The 20,734-nt window shown below is 42.9% G+C and overlaps 1 protein-coding gene and 1 pseudogene across 1 annotated transcript; one reads left to right on the top strand and one right to left on the bottom strand.

Moving 5' to 3' along the window:
• Positions 1-3,171: 3,171 nt before the first annotated feature.
• LOC133086164 (U2 spliceosomal RNA) lies at positions 3,172-3,273 on the top strand (annotated as a pseudogene).
• Positions 3,274-9,616: 6,343 nt separating this feature from the next.
• Positions 9,617-20,734, bottom strand: PDCD7 (programmed cell death 7). Its single transcript, XM_061182018.1, has 5 exons — positions 19,807-20,734; positions 17,681-17,819; positions 12,764-13,000; positions 12,405-12,492; positions 9,617-10,700 (listed from the first exon to the last, which is right to left on the bottom strand). The coding sequence occupies exons 1-5, from the start codon at positions 20,677-20,679 to the stop codon at positions 10,577-10,579; spliced, it is 1,461 nt and encodes a 486-aa protein (XP_061038001.1). The 5' UTR covers positions 20,680-20,734; the 3' UTR covers positions 9,617-10,576.

The following is a 20,734-nucleotide window of genomic DNA, read 5'->3' as shown; positions in this document are numbered from 1 at the left end:
TGGCTGAGCAGGGCTGGGGCAGGCCTCCTGCTGGCAGGGAGAGAGTGAATTCCTGAGGACCAGGCTCAGGTCTCAAATGGCTCACTGCTCTCTTATGTGGTGACTTAGCCGAGCCCCGCAGAGCCGGGAAGCGAAAGGCCCGTGCTGCCTAAGGGAGGAAATGAATAAAACAAGAGCATTCAAACCGACAGCAACTGACTATTTCATGTTTAAGTTTTGCTCTCTAGACCACTGTTTCCCAAAACACGGTCTGCAACACTAGTTCTAAAGCATTCCATCAAGTTTTCACCCAAATGGTTAAGAAAGAAATATCAAATTACACAAATTCGTCCAGAAAAGAAGGAATACATTCTAACTTGTTTTGATTTCAGCATCACTTTAATACCAAACCTGGGGGCTTCCCTGGTGGCGCAGTGGTTAAGAATCCGCCTGCCAATGCAGGGGACACGGGTTCAAGCCCTGGTCCAGGAAGATCCCACATGCCGTGGAGCAACTAAGCCCACGCACCACAACTACTGAGCCCGTGAGCCACAACTACTGAGTCCGCCCGCCTAGAGCCCGTGCTCCGCAACAAGAGAAGCCACCGCAATGAGAAGCCCGCACGCCACAGGGAAGAGTAGCCCCCGCTCGCCGCAACTAGAGAAAGCCCGTGTGCAGCAATGAAGACCCGATGCAGCCAAAAAATAAATAAATAATTAATTAATTTTAAAAAATGTTTAAAAAAATACCAAACCTGACAAGAAGATTAGAGGCTGATATTTCATGAAAATAAATGCAAAAATCTTATCAAAAATAATTATGGATAGAAAAATACAACACTGCCAGGTTGAGTTTATTTCAGGAATGAGAGACTGGATTAATATTCCAAAATTAATCAATGGGAATAAAGATAAATATCAATAGAATAAAAATGAAAAAGTGTATAATTAGCTATCTCCATAGATGCAGAAAAAGCATTTGATAAAATCAATATCCACTCATGATTTTAAGAAACAATAAACAAACCATTTTTAGCAACTTAAGAATAGAAGAGAATTTCCTTAACCTAACAAAGAAAATCTCTAAAACATTTAAAGCAAACATCCCACTTAATGGTGAAATATTAAAAGATACCCCCAAGGGGCTTCCCTGGTGGCGCAGTGGTTGAGAATCTGCCTGACAATGCAGGGGACACGGGTTCGAGCCCCGGTCTGGGAAGATCCCACATGCCGCGGAGCAACTAGGCCCGTGAGCCACAACTACTGAGCCTGCGCGTCTGGAGCCTGTGCTCCGCAACAAGAGAGGCCGCGATAGTGAGAGGCCCGCGCACCGCGATGAAGAGTGGCCCCCGCTTGCCGCAACTAGAGAAAGCCCTCGCACGGAAACGAAGATCCAACACAGCCATAAATAATAAATAAATAAATAAATAAATAAAATTTAAAAAAAAAAAAAAAAAAAAGATACCCCCAAGATTGGAAATGAGACAAAGATGTCCCCATCATCTCTTCTGTTCAACACTGCACTGGAGGTACTAGCCTGTGCAAAAAGAGAGGGAAAAATAAAACAAAAGTATAAGGATTGGAAAGAAACAAACCCACCATTATTTCTAGATGACATATTTATATGTAGAAAATCCAAAAGAATAGTAAGGTAATTTATCAAGGTCTTTGGATACAAGGTCAATATACAAAAATCAATTGTATTTCTACATAAAAAAAACAAACCATGTAAAGGTTATCTTTTAAAAATTTCGTTAGAGTTTGGGATTGACATATACACACTGCTATATTTAAAATAGATAACCAACAAGGAACTACTGTTTAGCACAGGGAATGCTGCTCAATATTCTGTAATAGTCTAAATGGGGAAAGAATTTGAAAAAGAATAGATACATGTATATGTATAACTGAATCACTTTGCTGTCCACCTAAAACTAACACAACATTGTTAATCAACTATGCTCCAATATAAAATAAAAATTTTTTTAAAATTTTCATTAGAGATTGATACCATTTATATTAGCATTAATTACCTAGGGCTCAATCTAACACAAGATTATAAGACTTCTACACAGAAAACTATAAAACATTAGATTAAATAGAGGAACATACCACGTTCATGGCTTGTAAGACTCAATATTGTAAATACATCAATTCTCCCTGAATTGATTTATAGATCCCACGTATCAAAATTCCACCACATTTTTGGGTGTAAATTGGCAAACTAATTTTAAAATTTAAATAAAATGCAAAGGGCCAAGAAAAGCCAAGACAATCATGAAGAAGAAGCAACACAGTTGAAGATTTATACTATCAGATGTCAAGACTTAGTTTAAAGTGAAAGCAATTAATACAGTGTGGTATTGACATGAGAGCTTACAAAGAGACCAATAGAACAGAAAAAAAAAGTCCAGAAACAGATCCGCACATATATGGATCCTTGATTTATGACAAAACTGGCCCTGCAAAGCAGTAGGAAAATGAAGGTCTTTTTAATAAATGGTTCTGGACCAACTGGATATTCACCTAGAAAAAAAAAATCTTGACCTCTACCTCATATCATAAACAAAGGTCAATTTCAGATAGACTGTAGATCTAAATGTGAAAGGTAAAAAAAGCTTGAAGATAAAATAGGAGAATATATTTATGGCCTTAGAAAAGGCAAACATTTCGTAAAAGGTTACAAAAAAGACTAACCATAAAGGAAATACTGATAAATTGAGTTACATTAAAGTTAAGAACTTCCATTCATCGCCATACCATTAAGTGAAAAAGCAAATCACAGAGGGGGAAAAGATATTTGTAGCACACATATCTGACAAAGGACTCATATCCAATATATGCAAAACACTTCTACAAATCAATAAGAAAAAGATCCCAAAATAGGCAAGAGATTTTAACAGGCACTTCACAAAAGAGAATATCCAAATAGCCAATAAACATATAAGTTGTTTAACCTCATTAGTCATCAGGGAACTGCAAAATGAAACAATGAGGTAACACTACACACACACACACACACACACACACACACACACACACGAAGAGTTAAAAGTTTTAAAAGCCTAACAATATCAAGTGTTGATGAGGTTGTGGAATATCTGGAACTCTCATGCACTGTTGGTGAGAAAGTCAATTATTATTAGTCAACAATATCTACTAAAGCTGAAATCTAAGCATTAAGAATTCACACATAGCTTCTGAGCCTTTTGGCTAAGATCAAGTGTAGTATCTCTTAGTTTAATTATATTCACAACAGCCAGGGATTTGCTTTTTTATGTATTTTAGACCACATTAAATATTGTTGCCTTAAAAAACAAAGCAAAACTCATTCACATAATTCAATTTCATGACTGCCTATAATATACACTTAAATCTAGACTCCTGACCATAGTCTGGCATTTTGCAAATAACCAGGGCTTAGCAGGGAGCCCACACCAGGGAGTGGCTCCCTGGCTCAATACAATGTCATCCCTACCAGGATGGTGCAAAGCCCTGCTGTTCGGGGTCACTGGGGTCATCACCACACCCACAGAAGAGCATCATGTGAGGAGGTAGAGTCGATAATCTGAGTGCAGAGAGGTCAAATGAGGCCAGATGGGCAAATCCTTTAATTCCCTCATTTCTACTGTCTGCCCTCTTTTGTCAGTGTCTTACTGTATGTAAGACTCAAAAGGCTTCTCCACCCCATGTTGGGAGATAGTCTCCCATCATATTGGCATTGAGTCTTTATGCTACAGGATCAGACAGCTTTCAGTGTGATCAGTAAGTTATCTGCCCCATCAACCTGTTCCTACAGGGGACCTTAGAGTGTAGGGAGTTGTAGGGGTTACATGAAAGTTAGGAAGTTTTGGCATTCTCAGATTTATTGTTCACATTTTCAGCTATCATTAGAATTTTTAGCTATGGGGAAGGACCACAGTTGTGCTGAGTCCCAAGTGTGAACTGCCTGTCCAATGAGCAAGTATAGGGCCACCCTCCTGCTTCCTTCCCTCTGCCCCAGCATCTGCATCCTAACAGATATTCTCTACTCAGCATTATACTTGCTTCTAGAGTAATTTAAGAGTTTGAGGATTCTGGAAACACCTCTTAATAGCAGCAAGGGCTACAGTGCAAGACGTGATCTAGTTATAACATATTCTAAAATGACGGTCACATCTGCATCTGCTAAATACAAAATAAGAGGTACAGATCATTAAGTGATGATATTCTTCAGAGGGAGGAGAATATTCTAGTCCTTATGGGGGTTGGGGAAACTTCAGAAAGATGGGACTTGATCTGGACCCTGGAGGGTGGGAGAACAGCCTGTGAGCAGGGAAAAGGCTGGGTGGAGAGCATAACTCCAGGGAGAGAACAGCTTAAGCCAGGGAGCAGAGGCAGGGCAGAGTGAGGGGGAGACAAGCTGCTTGACTCAAGTATATCCTTTGTGCTGAGAAGCTGTCTGCAGTAAGATGGAAGGGGTAGAATGGGGTGGAGCTGGGGAGGGTGCTGAACTTCAGGCTGAGTGCTAACGCCATTCAGGAGGCAGAGAAAGCCCTGAAGGGGTCTGACGGGATGGGGTGAGGGTGGGAAAATGGGGATATTAGGAAAGCCAGTCTATGCATGCTTCAACAAACTGCATAATCCTGGACCTTTCCATCAGCAGTCCATGGGTCTGTGCCCATGTGGCCGCATCTGAGCCTGGGGCAAGGGGCTGGGTAGGTGGGGATTGTAGTAATTGGTCTACATGGAGTCCCCACAATGACACTAGTATTATTTTTTAAAGGTGTCCACTATCCTCTCAAAACGACTTCATCCTTGCCCATAGCGTCAATAATATAATATTCACACATTAAATTCTCCAGTTCTCTTCTAAGATCAAACTCACAACACAACTGCCCTTCAGGCGTGTCCTCCAAGATGTCTCAAGGGTGCCTCAAACTCAACATACCCAAAGTGAACTCTGATCTTCCCCTCCCCCAAACTGCTCCTCCTCCTCCAGTATTCCTTGTCTCAAGGAACGTCTAAGGGGCACACAAGCTTGGGACTCATCCCCGATACTTTCTTCTCCTTCACTGTCACCCATCTCAAATCCCTGCCAGGTTTTCTCTCCTAAATCTCTGGAATCTAGCCATTTCATGCTACCTCCACTGCTACCGTGGAAATCCAAGCCCCCATTATCTCTCACTCGGACAACTGATGCCCATGTATCCTCTCATGCCTTATGATTCTGTTCCACACACTGGGATGAAAATGATCATTTCAAAACAGCAAACTAAGCCATTTCCACCGTTTAAAAGCCTCCAGTGGTTCCCACCTACTCTCAGAGTAAAAGCAAACTCCTGACAAGGGATTCTAAAGCCTTACAGTGTCTGGCCCCTTCTCCTTCACTTGCTGTCATACTCTGGCCATGATGGCCTTCAACTTGCCTTGGTCTCTTGGCCCCCCAGAGGGCCTTTGTGTATGCTGCTCTGGATACTTGCTATGCTCCTCTTTGTCTCTTCCCACTAGTTAATTCTTCAGAGCTCTGCTGAAACAGCATTTCCTCAAAGCTTTCCCTGACCCCCGAACTTGAATCAATCCAACTAGTACAGTAGTTTTCAAGATTTTTTTCTACTGTGCCCCATAGAATGAAATATATTTGACTTTGTGACCTAGCATATACACACATAAACTGAATGATAATTCTTACCTTATATGATACATAGATTTTTTGTATTATTTCACCTAAAAGCATTACAGAACACTGTTTGAGGGAAAAAAAGGGTGGGGGGCCTAATCAATCTAATGGAACCGTAGGTCTTCTTCAAAGCACTTGGCACATTTTTTATGATTGTTGGATTAATATCTAACTCCCTCAAAACCTGCATTAGGGAGTATTTGGTATTTTGCTCACCATTAGAGCCCTTGTACTTATTAGCAAATTATCTGAGCCTCAACAGGCACTTAAAAAAATTTGAAGTGAAAAATATAAATTTGTGACTTTTTCTTTGTAGTGCTTATTACAATTATAACTGACTTTAATTATCTGTATAATCATTAAGCTTCTCTATTCTAGACTAACTGCAGGAGGGCAGGAATCCTGTCTGTTTGCCCCCTTTTTATGTCTCTAGCATTTAACATTGTACCTGGAAAATGGTAAATAGAAATCATTTCCCAAGAACACCGTTCAAATCCTGGTAACCACATTCCGGCAAGAATGAGTTAATGAAGTTGGAAAATGTCTACTGCTCTGCATAGTTATCCACTCTAACACCAATTGCCTCAAAGACTTCAATCTTTGCTTCAGAGACTATGAAAAACCCAGTTTATTCCAAAAGGCAAATGCAAACAAATTCTTCATGGATAGCCAGGTGTGGCAAGTCGGGATCTACTGATGGGTGCACTCAAAAGTAAAAAGTTAATTATGCAGGAACAGCTTATTTGTTATAAGCAATTTTTAAAAAAAATTTAGCTGGAAATGCTTGGAAATGTAATCTCTAGTCCCTAAATTCTACCACAGCTACTACTTCACAGCATTCACATTCCTTCTATATATATTATTCTTATATGAATGGAACAAGACATACTTTGTACCTACCTTGTAATTCCCAGGATAGCGTCTCTGCGGACAAAACTTGTAGAAGTGAATTGCTACAACAGATGGTATAATCTCAGCTAAGCTTCTTGATACATCCTTGCACGAAAGTCACATGGACATAGGAACATGAATGGTTTTAGAGTGATTAAGTTGGTTGGCTGTAGCAAATTCTTTGACGTCATAAACTCAGGCACTCCCGCTGAACACTCTTAGTATTTAACATACAACTAATCTCTTTCATTTTCCAATCTTCCCTGTATTTACCTAATTTCTTAAAAATAAACGCTTTTGTTAGAGTTTCTCACAAATCCAGGGTCTCCTGGAAATTTGTCAAGATAAACAAATTTCTTGCATATACGAGATGATGAATCAACACATTTCTAGTTAGTCTTTGAAAGAGTTTAATTCTCTATTTTCATTAATTTATGTTCAATACATAGAGAATATAGGTATAGGTCAGGGATAGGAAATGTGCAAGATAAACTTGGAACAGAATACTGGGATTGAGTGGGAACTCAGGAGTGGAGTTAAAAGAGGCTCCCACTGGCCAAAGGTGAGGCAATCAATAAAAAAAGATAATAACAATGGATTGAAAGACAAATACATTTAGATCTGAGTTCATAATGATACTTAAAAAAAAAATTCACTGGTAACTTTTGGAGGATGCTATGGAACTACCTCATTATTTTGAAAACTAGTAAATAAAATCATGTATTTATTTTTTTGCCTTTCCTATACAAATTGTACCCCAGGGTAACCAAATAGTTGATGAGGGGATGTTTCTCCTTTTAGTATATTCCAGCTAATAATTAAAGAAAGAAGGGCATAATTAAACTATCACTATTTTACAAATCCAAATGAGTGAGTCTAGGTCTTGAATGTCAATGGCTGCTAAGATCACAAAATAAGACAACCAATTAGTCCTCCTAAATGGAGTACACACCAGGTCTATGAAATACTCTTGCCAGAAAATCCCGATCTTAATGTCATCAAACCTTTAGATCAGCGTGGTCCAATAGAAACATGTGAACCACATGTGTAATTGTACATGTCAAGTCAAACTCAATTTCAAGTCCCCAATAACCATACATGGCTACCATATTAGACAGTACAGCTCTGTCTAATCATTATATTATAGGAATAGAGGCACATGTAATCACAAGGATGCAGTTAGCCAAATCCAGACTGGGAACTCTTTAGGAAAAAAATGATCTGATTTCTTCAAGTAATAAACTGCAAGGGAGTGAAAGTGCAACAGTACATAGGAGGAAGGAGAGAGAGACCTACGGGTTATCAGAAACTTAAGAGACACAACAACCAACAACAATGCATAGATTGCATCCAGATCTTGATTTGGAACAAAGTGTAAAACACACATTTATGAGATAATTTAAACATTGACTATTTGATGATACTAAGGAATTATTCATTTCTTTAGGTGCAATAATAGCAGTGGTTAAATTTTTTAAATGTCTTAGAGCTACATAAACACTTATGAAGTAACATGGCATCTGAGATTTGCCTCAAAATAATCCAGTGTGATTGGTAGGGGTACAGATAAAACAAGATTGGTCAAGAGTTGACCATTATTTGAAGCCAGATGATGAAAAAAATTATACCATTCTCTTTACTTTTTAATATTTGAAATGTTCCACAATTAAAAAGAAAAGACCGTGGGATAAGATTACAATGATACTGTCCATACTCTCAGAAGTACAATTCATTAAAGACACTACTATAAGTCTTTCTTGGGACGTCCCTGGTGGTCCAGTGGGTAAGACTCCAAGCTCACAATGCAGGGGGCCCAGGTTCGATCCCTGATCAGGGAACTAGATCCCGCATGCATGCCACGACTAAGAGTTTGCATGCCACAACTAAGAAGCCCGCATGCGGCAACTAAAAAGATCCCACACACCCCAATGAAGATCCTGCGTGTCTCAAATAAGACCCAGAGCAGCCAAAATAAATAAATATATATTTTTTAAAAGTTTCTTTCTGAACCTATAAAGCAGGGGTCCCCAACCCCCGCCCCGGCCCCCCCCCACCCCGGGCTGCACAGCAGGAGGTGAGCAGCCAGCGAGCGAGCGAGTGAGCAAAGCTTCATCTGCCGCTCCCCATCGCTCGCATTACAGCCTGAACCATCCCCACCCCCGCTCCCCTCCCCAACACTGGTCCCTAGAAAAACTGTCTTCCACGAAACCAGTCCCTGGTGCCAAAAAGGTTGGGGACCGCTGCCATAAAGTACCAGTGGCTGCTGCCACCACCACTACACAGGGCAATAAACTAGGAAAAACTTAACAAAAGACCAAACAAATAATAAAAATAATGCTCACTTTATTAAAACTTTGCAGAAGCTGAATGAGAGGAAAGAGGGAATGGTTTTTTCCACCTGAGGTTAAATGCTTTCTTTTCCTTGGGTTCTGCTGCCTGAGTTTTCCTGAGTCCCTGCTCCACACTCCCTAACCCCATCAATGCAGGTATCTTAGTGGCAAGGCTGTCTGGACACCAAACATACATTGTACAATTCATCTTTTATTTCTACTCTTCCTGCATCTCATCAGAAAATGGTAGAGATTTATAACAAAAGGGCACACAGGCCTACGGGGTTATGTGAGGCTAATCACATCAGATTCTGAGGTTTATGAGCTTAGAAACACTTTAGAGGAGTGCTGGCCCTCATACCCTGTTAACTCTGTAATGCATAATATATAAACTTAACAGTGCAAATGAAACAACAAAAAAGGGACAAATGTGTTAGCATCTTGTACCCAAGAGCTTCCAAGTACATGAAATCACTTCCAAAGTTGAGATGTCCTTTCCTGCTTATCCAGAGTTGGATACCGCATAAAAAGTTTGGTGCTTGAGATGCACCTTCCGGTAGCAAATGCCTAGTTAATAAATTTGAACTTTGCAGTAAATATCTTTCATCAATGTGAAAGAGTGTGTAGTGATTTGGGAGGCAACAAATTGGGGGCAAAGGCTCAAAATAAAAAATAAAAATGATATTTATTTAGCTTTTTGGAAATATAAATAACACAATAAATGACAAAAAGGAAAACAAAATAACACAAAAAACCTGACATGTTATATGACTGATCATCTCCAGGCACAACAGCATTTATTAATGAGTATAAAAAAATAAATTTTATTATTTTTATCTGCTTTTCCCCCAGCTTAAACTACATGTATATTTTTGGAAGCTTGAGTTCCTAACAAAATTCCACAATTTCCACTATACCGGCTCCCACAGTGTGACTGAGTGAGGTTAATCAAGGTCCCACTCCCATAAGGAAATTAATTTTTATCCTTGTGGATTCTGAACAACCAGACCTCTAGGAACTTAAAAAGCAGGTGCTTTCATTAGGATCCTTCTAACATGGGGAAAATGCAGCCATCATCCATTAAAACACAATCCAGTTTGGGTACAGGTACTCTTCAGGCTTTCCAAGTTCTCCACTTGACTACCAGACAAGGCCACCAGCTCTTCTGGCAGCCCAGCCTCTCCAGCTGCACCAAAAGTGGGATTCACAAAACTGAAGATAAAGCATTTCTGACCTTTTTTCCTGGAAGTTAGGAGGCTCTCTGGGTAAGAAAGGTAAGGAGGTTTTGCATCAAGCTTGCCTTAACAAGGAGTACTGGGGGAGGGACTGCTAAATCTACCCAGTGCACACCTGTGTCGAGGGTATGAGTGTACAGCGTATACTTATCCATCACCACACAAGAAAGATAAGAGTAAGCTTATAAATCACTCTGGACCAAGCCCCTCAAAACAGAGGCGAATTTCATGAACCAAGGCCACTGCCTGTCGTAAGAACCTCAGTTCACCTAGGTCCTTTCCTGAAGAACCATATTAATCTCCTGATTCAAGAGGCACCTTGGCCAGGACAGAGGACAGAAGGAAAATGTAACTTCTGGGTAGGTCAATGCCACATGGAGTTTAGAGGTTGTGGTTTAGAGTACAGTACAAGAAGATGGCAGCGTCACTAATACTTAGAGCTGGAAAGAGCCTTGGCTGGACGACACTCCTGGAGCATCTTTACTAATGCAGCTTAATGGCGGTTGCCCAGATGTCGTTGCTGGGGAGCGGGGGAAGAACCCATCCTTGGGGAACGGAGTTGCCTTTGGGATGATCAGATGGCACCAGGTACTGATCCCAATCATGCCTTAATGAGAACATTACAGAACAACTGTTTATTTTTGTTTCATTCCAAGCACTATGTTAGCAACTAAATATTCTATTTCAGGACTTCGCTTTCAAATGACCAATATGAGTCCGTTAAAGAACTTGATTTCTAGAAATTATGCAAAAGACTATTTCTTAAATGTACATATATGTAAGTGGGAAAAAACTCCAAAGAACTTATATTTTATGGATAACCAAATAATGAATATACAGTCGATCCTCATTACTTGCAGATTCTGTATTTGCAAATTTGGCTATTCACTAAAATTTATTTGTAACCTGCAAATCATTACTCATGGTGCTTCCATGGTTACTTGCCAACACGCACAGAGCAGTGAAAAATCTGAGTCACCAAAAGGCATGTTCCCAACTGTGGTAGAACAAGGTGACACTCTGCCTTCTTGTTTTCAGCTCCCCTACTGTAAACAAGTATCCTTTTTGTAGTCTGTTTAGTACCACATTCTTCAAATTTTTGTGCTTTCTATTGGCATTTTGCTGTTTAAAATGGCTCCCGAGTACAGTGCTGGAGTGCTATAGCTAGCATTAGAAGGCTGTGATATGCCTTATGGAGAACACATGTATGTTAGATAAGCTACCTTCAGGCATGAGTTATAGTGCCATTAGCTATGAGTTCAATGTTGATGAATCAACAGTATGTATTAAATAAGGTGTCTTTAAAAAGAAAGACAAGGTTAGGTATTGATCAGTTGATGAAAATGTCGTGGCCAAAGGCTCACAGGAGCCTAGCTCTGTATTTCCTTCAGGAGCAGCAGTTCAGTATTCTCTAATTCAGCATTTGCAGTTTTATAGAATATAGCTGCTGTAAATAATGAGAACCCACTGTAATATATTTAAAGGCTAAAACTTGTATATTAACCAGAAATACACTTTTCCCAGAACAGTGCTAAAGAGTACTGTTGGACCTTGGAAGGATCCTCAGAGAGCACTTAGTTCAGTGGTTTTTCAAATCAGGCTTTGAAGACACTTAGGCCCCAAGTAGATGCTCTGGGGAGTCTAGAAATAACAAAGTGCTTCCAGTCAATAACACATTTAAACTGCCTGTGGAACCCATGCATTCATTCTGTTACACAAACTGATTTTTCAAAAGATTACATTTGGGAGGGTACTACTGTTCACATTTGAAGGCCACAGTCTAGTCCATCATTTTCACCTTGTAGGTGAGGAAAGTGAGACTCAGAGCTGAAAACTTTACCCAGCTCATTAGTAACTGCAGATTAAGGTGAGACTCCTTGTTCCTAGCTCTCTTGGCTTTGACCTGTAAGAACTCACAAGTCAGTGTGGGTCTTTGTTAACAGTCTCCACAGGTGAGTATACAGGGAGGGTTTCTTTTCCTTGGTCTGTTTAGCAGCAGAAGAGAATTAGGAAGAGGAAGTCAATGCTTTAAGTCAACATAACAGCTATAGCGTGGGATAATACAGAGGGCAAGTCACAACCTGAGTTTCAGTGTCTTCACCTGTTAAAATAGGGACATCTACTTCTCAAGAATTGATGAGGACTAAACAAGACGTATGTGGCATGCTTCAAATGTGGAAACATTCTATAAACTCGTAAGGAACTAAAAAAAAAAAAAAAAGATATAGTAATAGCCCTCAACAACATAAGCACTTTGTCAACTGCTTCTTGCTACCTAAGGGAAGGAAAACATGGAGAATGCCCCTCTGACCTTATCTGGATGAGCGCTGGCAGGGAGTGCTCAGCTTGGAGGTAATACTGCCGGAAAGGCTGCAAGAGGTGAGCAAGTGGGAACTCATCTGAAAAAGAAAAGGCACAATACCATGTCATCATGCTTCATACGTACAGCATATTTCTCAAGGCAAAGTGACTTAGTCTATGATTATACAATATGATCAAATGCGTTTCATCTTTATCCTTGATTTCCAGGATATAGTTTAGAATTCAAATCCTAAAGGATCCTTCCAATTTGTCGCCTACCACCTCTTAGCTTAGGTGGAGATCATCCATGAGGAAAAGAGCTGTCAATCTAGTATTTTTCTTTTCTCCACTGGTTACAGAGGAACTTACCTGGATCCCCAAATAACTTGGACTCAATTTCACGCTTCTGTAGTAAAAATTTCTCTTTTTCTTTCCTCTGTTTCTTCTCTAATTCTCTTTTCCTCTCTTCCTCTTGTTCTCCTTCCAACATAACTCTGAGGGCTCTCTCTTCAGCTTCATATAATTCAGAGCGTTTTTTAATGAGTTTTCTCAGTCGCTGAAGGTGATGCTCAAAGGTCTCATCTGCTGAGGCTGGAGGACAGACCCCTGGGCAAAGAGATGCAAATGACATTTTAGATACAACTTTTCCTTATCCCCAAATCCATGTTCTAATGAGCAGACTCAAAGTCCTACTTACAGTATGAATTTGGTTAGAGTTTACAAATTCCAACCAGCCTTCAAGGCTCAATTCGATCTTTTTGAGTCTTCAATTAATTTCATCCTAACCTGACTTTCACTAACTCCTCTTTCTGTATCACACTACTTAACCTTTGATTTTGTTTATTTCTTAATGGTTTTGATCCTTCAGTTGGAGAATTCCTCTACTAAAGGGAGGAATTGTCTTTTACTTCTTTACTGTGAAATTCCTACAGCACAGACTCCTAGACCCAACTAATAAACAATTTTTCCTCTGACTGAGTCTGAACTTCTGAGAGCGCACACTTGGACACTGAGGAAGAAATACACTTAACCAACCACAATGACCTCACAGTCTGCTGCTGAGGGCAGGGTGACCAAATGTTTCATTTGTCCAGTTTTAGCACTGAAAACTCAGTGTCCTGGGACACATGTGATGGTTGGTCACCCTGATTTGGAGGTCTGACTCTTTTTTCCCTCAACCACGGCAGCTAAGCAGTTGCAGAATTCACTCTCCTATCTTCATCTCCAAGGCTAACATTCCTTCAGATCATTTTGTCATGATTTCTTGGCTTGAACAAGTTTTCATCTACTCATTCCCACCTATGGAAATTCTACAACTCAAATCCATCTTCTACTAAGTTGCCAATTATTTTCCAAATATACACAAAATTCTTATGCACTGAGAAATTTAAGCTGTCACTTTGTTGTTTCATAATAATTTCATGGTTTTATTTCATTTCTTTACCTAGACCAAGGACTGGCAAACCTTTTCCATAAGCGGCCAGACAGTGAATATTTTAGGCTTGTGGGTCATACAATCTCTGCTGCAAGTACTAAAATCTCTCAGTACAGCAAAAATACACAGACACACCATCAGCCCCAAAGTGCCTCCAGACCCCTGAGAAGGTGTGGCCTGCTCCCATCTCGGTGTGCTGGCCTGCACCACCCGCCCTCATCCCCCTCAGCCTTTCATGGATCCCTCCTGACCACCACGACACACTCCCTCTGAAACGGCCCCCCCACCAATCCTCCTCCAGACCCCCTGAGACGACATGATCTAGGTTCCCTCTACCTCTACCATTACTTCTCCAGTTCCTGCAGCTCCTAGATACCAATGCCTTCTCCATTATTCCCCTTTAGCCACCCATACCTTAGGGCCTCGTGCAGTCTTTGGACCTTGGCATGATCAGAAAAAAGTTTCCACCTCTGAAGTCTTAAACCCAATTATTCTCTTCTCTGACTTTCTACCCGAAACTCTGTCAGCTTCACTAAAACCTCCAGTCTAATATGTAAGATCTCACCAAAACGTGTGGTTGCCCATTAAGCAAAACCCTAATAGACCTGTGCTCTGTGCTCACCTGCCAAATGCAGACTCATTTGATTATGTGACCTAGTGCCAGTGTATAGTTACATCAGCTCAGCCCATAATGGCACCTCCCTACAGCCATACTCCCATGCGTCTCTTGTTGGCTCTCACTCATTCCTCACAACAATTATTTCAAACATTCACTTCCCTCCTAAAGCCTTACTTCTCTACTCTTAGCAAACCACCTAGCATTTTCCCTAGAGAAAAGAGGCCATCAGGCAGGAAATCCCTTAACTTTTTGCCGCTGACTTTACTCATCTGCATTACTACCCATCCTTGCCCTCTTCATTTTCATTTCAGTGGAAAATGGGTCCTTCTCCACTTAGTTAATTCCTCCATCTGGGATCTGAATCTCCCTACTTCCTGCAGGACCTCAAGCCATTAACTATCCCTCCTGCTTCTCTTCACAGGCAAACTTTTAATAAGCCGGACTCACTGTTTGCTTTTCTTATCTCCTATTCCCTCTTTGATCTAGTCTAGTCTGGCTTCTACCCATACCACTCCACTGAAATGCACCCAGCACCAGTCACTAATAATCTGTTGGGTACTAATTCCCATGGATGTTTATTAATCTTTATATTACTTGATAATAATAATAATAAACACTTATACAGCATTTACTACATGCCAGGACTGTTTTAAACACTTTATGCATGTCTACTAATTTAATCATTGCAACACCCCGTGGATCGGTACCATCACTATTCCTTTCTTACAGGTGAGGAAAAACCAAGGCACAGAGAAGTTTAAGTAACCTGCCCAATATTATGCAATCTCTCTGAGCATTTGCCACTTTCCAGAAAAATTAAGAGGTCTACACTTTCCTCCTATCTCTGACCTCTCTTGATCTCTTTTGTGGCCTCCTCCTTACCCATCTTGATTTTGACATTCCCTAGGATTTTGTCTTTTTGGGCCTCATCTCACACCACACAATCTTCTCAAGGTCATCCCTACTTACAGCTACATGCTGATAAACTCTTATCCAGGATGTACCACAGGCACCACAAACACAACAGGTCCCAAACTGAACTCATCAGCCCCAAGCCTGTTCCCCCTCTTGTTTTCCTGGTCAATTAGAATGGTATCATCGCTCATTCAATAGATCAAGCTAGAACCTGAAAGTCATTTTTTTCCTTCAGCTCCCACATGCTGAGTTCCCCCAAGTTATTTACTTACATGTATACACACACACACACACGCACACACTCTACTCACATCTCTTAAATCTGTTTACTTTTCTCCAACTCACCATCTGACCCTTAGTTCACACTCCCATATTATCCCTGCCCAGACTGCAATAGCCCTATCAGTCTCTCTTTTTTCCTCCCTCCTAGAAGCCCCAAACTTTTCTCTACTCTGCCAGCACTGATCTTTGTCATCTCTGCTTAAAATCTTTCAATGGTTCCACTCAGCTTTAAGCATAGGTGAGAAGTCTAGCCTAGCAAATAAGACACTTTGAGATGTGGCCCTGCTTACATAACCAGCTTCATTTTCTCAGCACAGTGAGAGAAGTTAGAAAGTTGTTCTTTTTCTTTTAAAGTATCCAACAAAACCAGTTACTAGATACTAAATCGTTTTACATTCAAGTCAGTTAACTCCACAGAGCCTGCTTATTTTAGATCTTAATTTCTCCTAAAATGTCTTCCTTCTTTCAGACCAAAGTGAGGAATTCTAATAGAAATTATGTTGTACAATAAATTCACTTGGCATAAGTTTACTGAACACTCAGCTCACGGAGGACATGAAGTAAGGGAATATGAAATAGTAGCCCTCAGGTTTTGCATTATTATAAGGAAGAGATAGAGGTAGACACAGTAGATGCAAACTCCCTCTGATTCATGAATGCTTTGTGGGGTCATCTGATTCTGAGACCTGAATCTGAATCAGCCAGTCTGGAGGCTGGCATGTAGAAGTTAATCATTTAGCTAGTGAATGAGCCTGACTGAATGCACATGTCCCAGTGACATTTTATTAAGGATCTGAGCGGCAGTTTTTAATTATATTTTAAACCACACAGGGCAAATCATTTGCTATTGTGGTACTTGCTAATTTGTGTACTCTCAAATATCCCTGGTGAATGTCAATGGCCTAAAGCCTACTAAATAAGGCAGCATGTTGCTCAAGCCAGGTGCACATGAGAAGGAGCAGTAGGTCACCTCAGCCCAGATCAGGGAAGGATGGAATTTACTGTATTTACTTTTGAAGGATAGTGAGAGCTAAAAATGGCAAAGATGGTACTGAAGGCCCTCCAGACAAACAGACTGGCAAGAGCAAAGATGCAGGCAGGCAAAATGGAAAGCACAACTGGGGAACTTCTAGAAAACCAGTGCTCCCTCTAGAGGCAAGAGGAGACCACTGAGGTTCTCTGAGTCCAAAAGTGACACGCAGGTAAGCCAGGGACACCCATGCAGTCTGCAGGGCACTCCCTGCCCCGTCCAACCATTCACACTTCTACAAATATCAATGTTTCAGGTTTGAAATGTATATGAAGGAGCATGCTAAGTTTTCAACACCTTCTGAAGCACCAAGTAAAGATAGAATAGCTTTCACCTTGGTATATGGGCAAAGTTGACCAGCCACGCCAACCTCACTCAGAAAACTGTGGCCAGGAGTGCCTGGGGTGGCAATGATGAGTCAAGAGGAAGACAGTGCAGGACTTCCCTGGTGGCACACTGGTTAAGAATCCGCCTGCCAATGCAGGGGCCATGGGTTCGATCCCTGGTCCAAGAAGATCCCACATGCCTCAGAGCAACTAAGCCCGTGTGCCACAACTACTGAGCCTGCGAGCCACAACTACTGAGCCTGTGAGCCACAACTACTGAGCGCACGTGCCACAATTACTGAAGCCTGTGAGCCTAGAGCCGGTGCTCTGCCACAATAGAAGCCACCGCAATGGGAAGTCCATGCACTGCAACAAAGAGTAGCCCCGCTCACCGCAACTAGAGAAAGCCTGTGAGCAGCAACACAGCCAAAAATAAATAAATTAATTTAAAAAAAGAAAGAGGAAGACAGTGCGGTGGGTTCCCACATCCTTTTCAATCTTGGCTACCAGGGATAAATATCTTCTGAGGCTTTCTACTTCAAACGTTCTGAGGTACTGCTGATAAGCTTAGTTACCCTACTGGGTGAAAATAATGAAGTATCAAGCATTTTTCCTTCAACAGTTTTGGGGAGGAGGGGGCTAGGGTAAAGAATGGAAAGAAATGCAAAGCCATGGTTACCTTTCCTTGCTGCAGCCTCTTTCCTGAGTTTCCTCAATTTCTCCAAGGCCCGAAGAACATCCACCATTCTTTTGGTGTCTGCTTGTTTTTTCCTCACTTCAGATAGGACACCATCAGCAGCAGCTTTAAGTTCCTGCTCCTGGAGGAGAAAGAGAGCCCATGAGACCCAATATGGAACCTTACGAGGAACAACCTTACAGCAGAGAAAATCTGCCTGGCCGTGAGATTTCAGAGGATCAGACAGTCCCAAGGTTAAGAAAGACTCTACTGGATCTACATCCCAATTTCCTGGGCCATGCACAACTCCCCTCTACAATTGGTCCAGCCAAGGGATTATCTTCTCTGCATCTTCCATGTGGGCTCTTGCCTTTGTTTCTTCCTCAGAATTTCTCAAAGTGTGGTTCAAGGAACATCTGCATCCAACTTACCTTGTTAAGTTGGGGCTCTCTTATTAAAAATGCAGACTCCTGGATCCAAAGATTCAGACTACCAGGGAAGATAAAGAATGGGGTTGGAAAGGCCTAGGACTCTACAATGTTCTCAGTAATAACCTAAGCACGGTTTGTGCCCCGATGCTCTAAAGTCTCAAGGATCTCTTTGATATGACAGCCTTTTAAACATCTGAAGACGCAATCTTACTCTTAAGTTGGTTCACATGTAAGCTAAATAACTCTGGTTCCTCAAGTCACTACTCACAGGACTCTGTCTCCAGTACCCTCACAGTGCGTGGTAGGGAGGATCCTTTTGCCTAAAAGCTCTTTTCCCATCTGTCAAATAAGCACTATAGTTTCACCATTACAGACACCCATGCTGTTTCACTCTTTTGTTTCTGGAACTGCATGTGTTGCTTTCACTTAGCTTTGACATTTCCTACAAGACTCAGCTGAGATGTCACCATATCATCTGGGAAGCCTTCCTTGATACCTTCCCCCAGTGGATTAGATATTCCTTCTCTGGGCTTTTATAGCACCTACAGTTGAAATCCTAACACACACCATGCTATACAGACATGATCCCCCGTGGTGCTCTAAGCCCCTCAAAGACAAGCACTATGTCCTATTCACCTCTATTTCCAGCACTCAGCAGTGGGCCTGCCATAATGGGCCCTCATTAAATGTCTGGTGAACTGACTCAAATTCCCTTAGATTAAGGCATTGCCTCCAAGTACTCTCCTTTAAAGTGCTGATATATTCCTGGAGGTGTGAAGACAAAGCTTGCCATCAATATACTTTAGAGGGGAGATGGATCAGACTCCAGGGCTGTAGCAGACACAAGGAGGACACAAGCTGTACCAGCTGGTTGTGGAGAGTGGAGGGAGAGGGGAAGTCCCTAGAGGCATTCAAAAGTAATGAGAATGCCTTAACTATTTGACCGATTTCCAGTTTCACCCTGGCCCTCTACTTAAGTTAAAACTTGAGATCAGTAGGCTTTGGAATCGAGCAATCTGGGCTCAAATCAGGAGTGAAACTGCCACAAACCGGTTGTGTGACTGTTGGCAAGTTAACCTCTCTATGTCTCAATTTCCTAATCTGTAAAATTGGGATAATACTGCCTACCTCTCAGATTGTTACAAGGTCTGGCTTAGGTAAGGACCTTAGCATAGTGCCTAGTATACAGTAAGTGCTCAAAAATACCATCGTTGAACTCGGGATATTGTTGAACTTGTAAATAAAGGAATCCTGGGAAAATCATCAGTAGTGCCCCATCAGCCAATTAGGGTATATGTTCCTTGAGAAAAGGCCCCAAGTTCTCTTTATTTTGTATTCTTAAAATCACCTAGAGCAGGACAAGACGCAAGGACCCAGATTCTTGTTCGTCTTGAATGTTACTAAGTGGACAGAATGCTGGAACAGAAAACAGATCTGTCATCCCTGCAAAACCACTATGCAATCCTATACTTTGTATTTATGGGACTTTGCAGCGCACCTAGAGCATTTGTGTTGTGTACTGTACACCATTAACACGCAACCAATACGGAAATATGAGGTCGGAAAGGCAAACTATCTTTTTATTTTACGGATGAGGAAAAAGAGGCTTAGCCCTGAGGAATGACAGTGCAAAGCCTCAAGCCCCATCGGGGGTCAAACACCACCACCCCTGCTCCCGTGTGCATCCGCTGCTCTTACCCGCTTCTTCTCCTCCACCTCCTGCACGCACTTGACCCTCCAGCGGTCAATCTCCTGCTCGCGCTCCGCTGCCCGCGTGGCCTCCGCCTCCCGCTCGGCCTCGCGTTCCCAGGCCCTCTCGCGAAGCCGCAGCCGGCGGCGCCGGACCCTCTCCAGCCTGCGCCGCGCCTCGCCCACATAGGCTGCCTGGGTCAGGAGCTGAAGTCGCTCGGCCAGCTCGGCGCGCAGCGGCTGTGCCTCCGCATGCAGCTGTGCCCAGGCCACGCCGTCAGCCTCGGCCTCGCCCAGCGCATGGCCCAGGTCGCGCAGCCGCCGCACCAGGCGCAGGGACCCGCGCAACCGGGCCCGCACCTCGCCCAGGCTGGGGCCGGCGGGCGCGCGCGGGGACACCGGGCAGCCGGCCCGCCGCGGGGTTCCGAACACCGCCTCTAGCCACTGCCGGTCGCGCAGGCGCTGCAGGGCCGCGTCGCCGAGCACGTCGGACGGCGGCGGTGCTTCAGGCCAGCGCGGGCTCCAGGGCGGCCCCGGGCCTGGAGGCGGCGGCCGCGGGCGCTCACCGGCGTCGTTCCCTAGGAAGGGCCGGCACTGAGGCGGCGGGGGAGGCAGCGGCGGTGGCGGCACCTGGTAGAAGGAGCCGCCGCCGCCGCCCCCGCCCCCGCGGGAGGCTTCCCCGGGGGCCCGGGGCTGCAGAGCCAGCGGGGGCTGGAGGAAGGGGGCGGAGGCCCCCGGAAAGGGGCCGGGCCGCTGGGGAAGAGGCGGTGGGAAAGCCGGAGAGGGTAGCGGCGGTGGCGGACAGCCGAAGGGAGCGGGAGCCGGCGGCTGCGGGGGCGGCGGGCCCGGGCGACCCGGGGTGAAGAAGGGTGGCAGAGCCATGGCCACCACGGAGGGATTCTGAGAACTGACAGGAATCTGAGCGTTCCCAGCGAAA

Source organism: Eubalaena glacialis, chromosome 2 (assembly GCF_028564815.1).
Source record: "Eubalaena glacialis isolate mEubGla1 chromosome 2, mEubGla1.1.hap2.+ XY, whole genome shotgun sequence".
In the NCBI taxonomy this organism is placed as follows: domain Eukaryota; kingdom Metazoa; phylum Chordata; class Mammalia; order Artiodactyla; family Balaenidae; genus Eubalaena; species Eubalaena glacialis.
The sequence above is the reverse complement of the archived record's forward strand: the minus strand, read 5'-3'. Positions and strand labels throughout refer to the sequence as shown.

Bases quoted from the DNA above. Each gene is read 5' to 3' on its own strand.
- PDCD7 (XM_061182018.1), bottom strand. From the start codon at position 20,679: ATGGCTCTGCCACCCTTCTTCACCCCGGGTCGCCCGGGCCCGCCGCCC. The intron at 12,493-12,763 runs GTAAGTTCCTCT...TTTCTTTTTCAG, and splicing joins CAAGTTATTTGGGGATCCAG to ATGAGTTCCCACTTGCTCAC. The intron at 10,701-12,404 runs GTCAGAGGGGCA...GTTCTCATTAAG, and splicing joins CCAGCGCTCATCCAGATAAG to GCATGATTGGGATCAGTACC.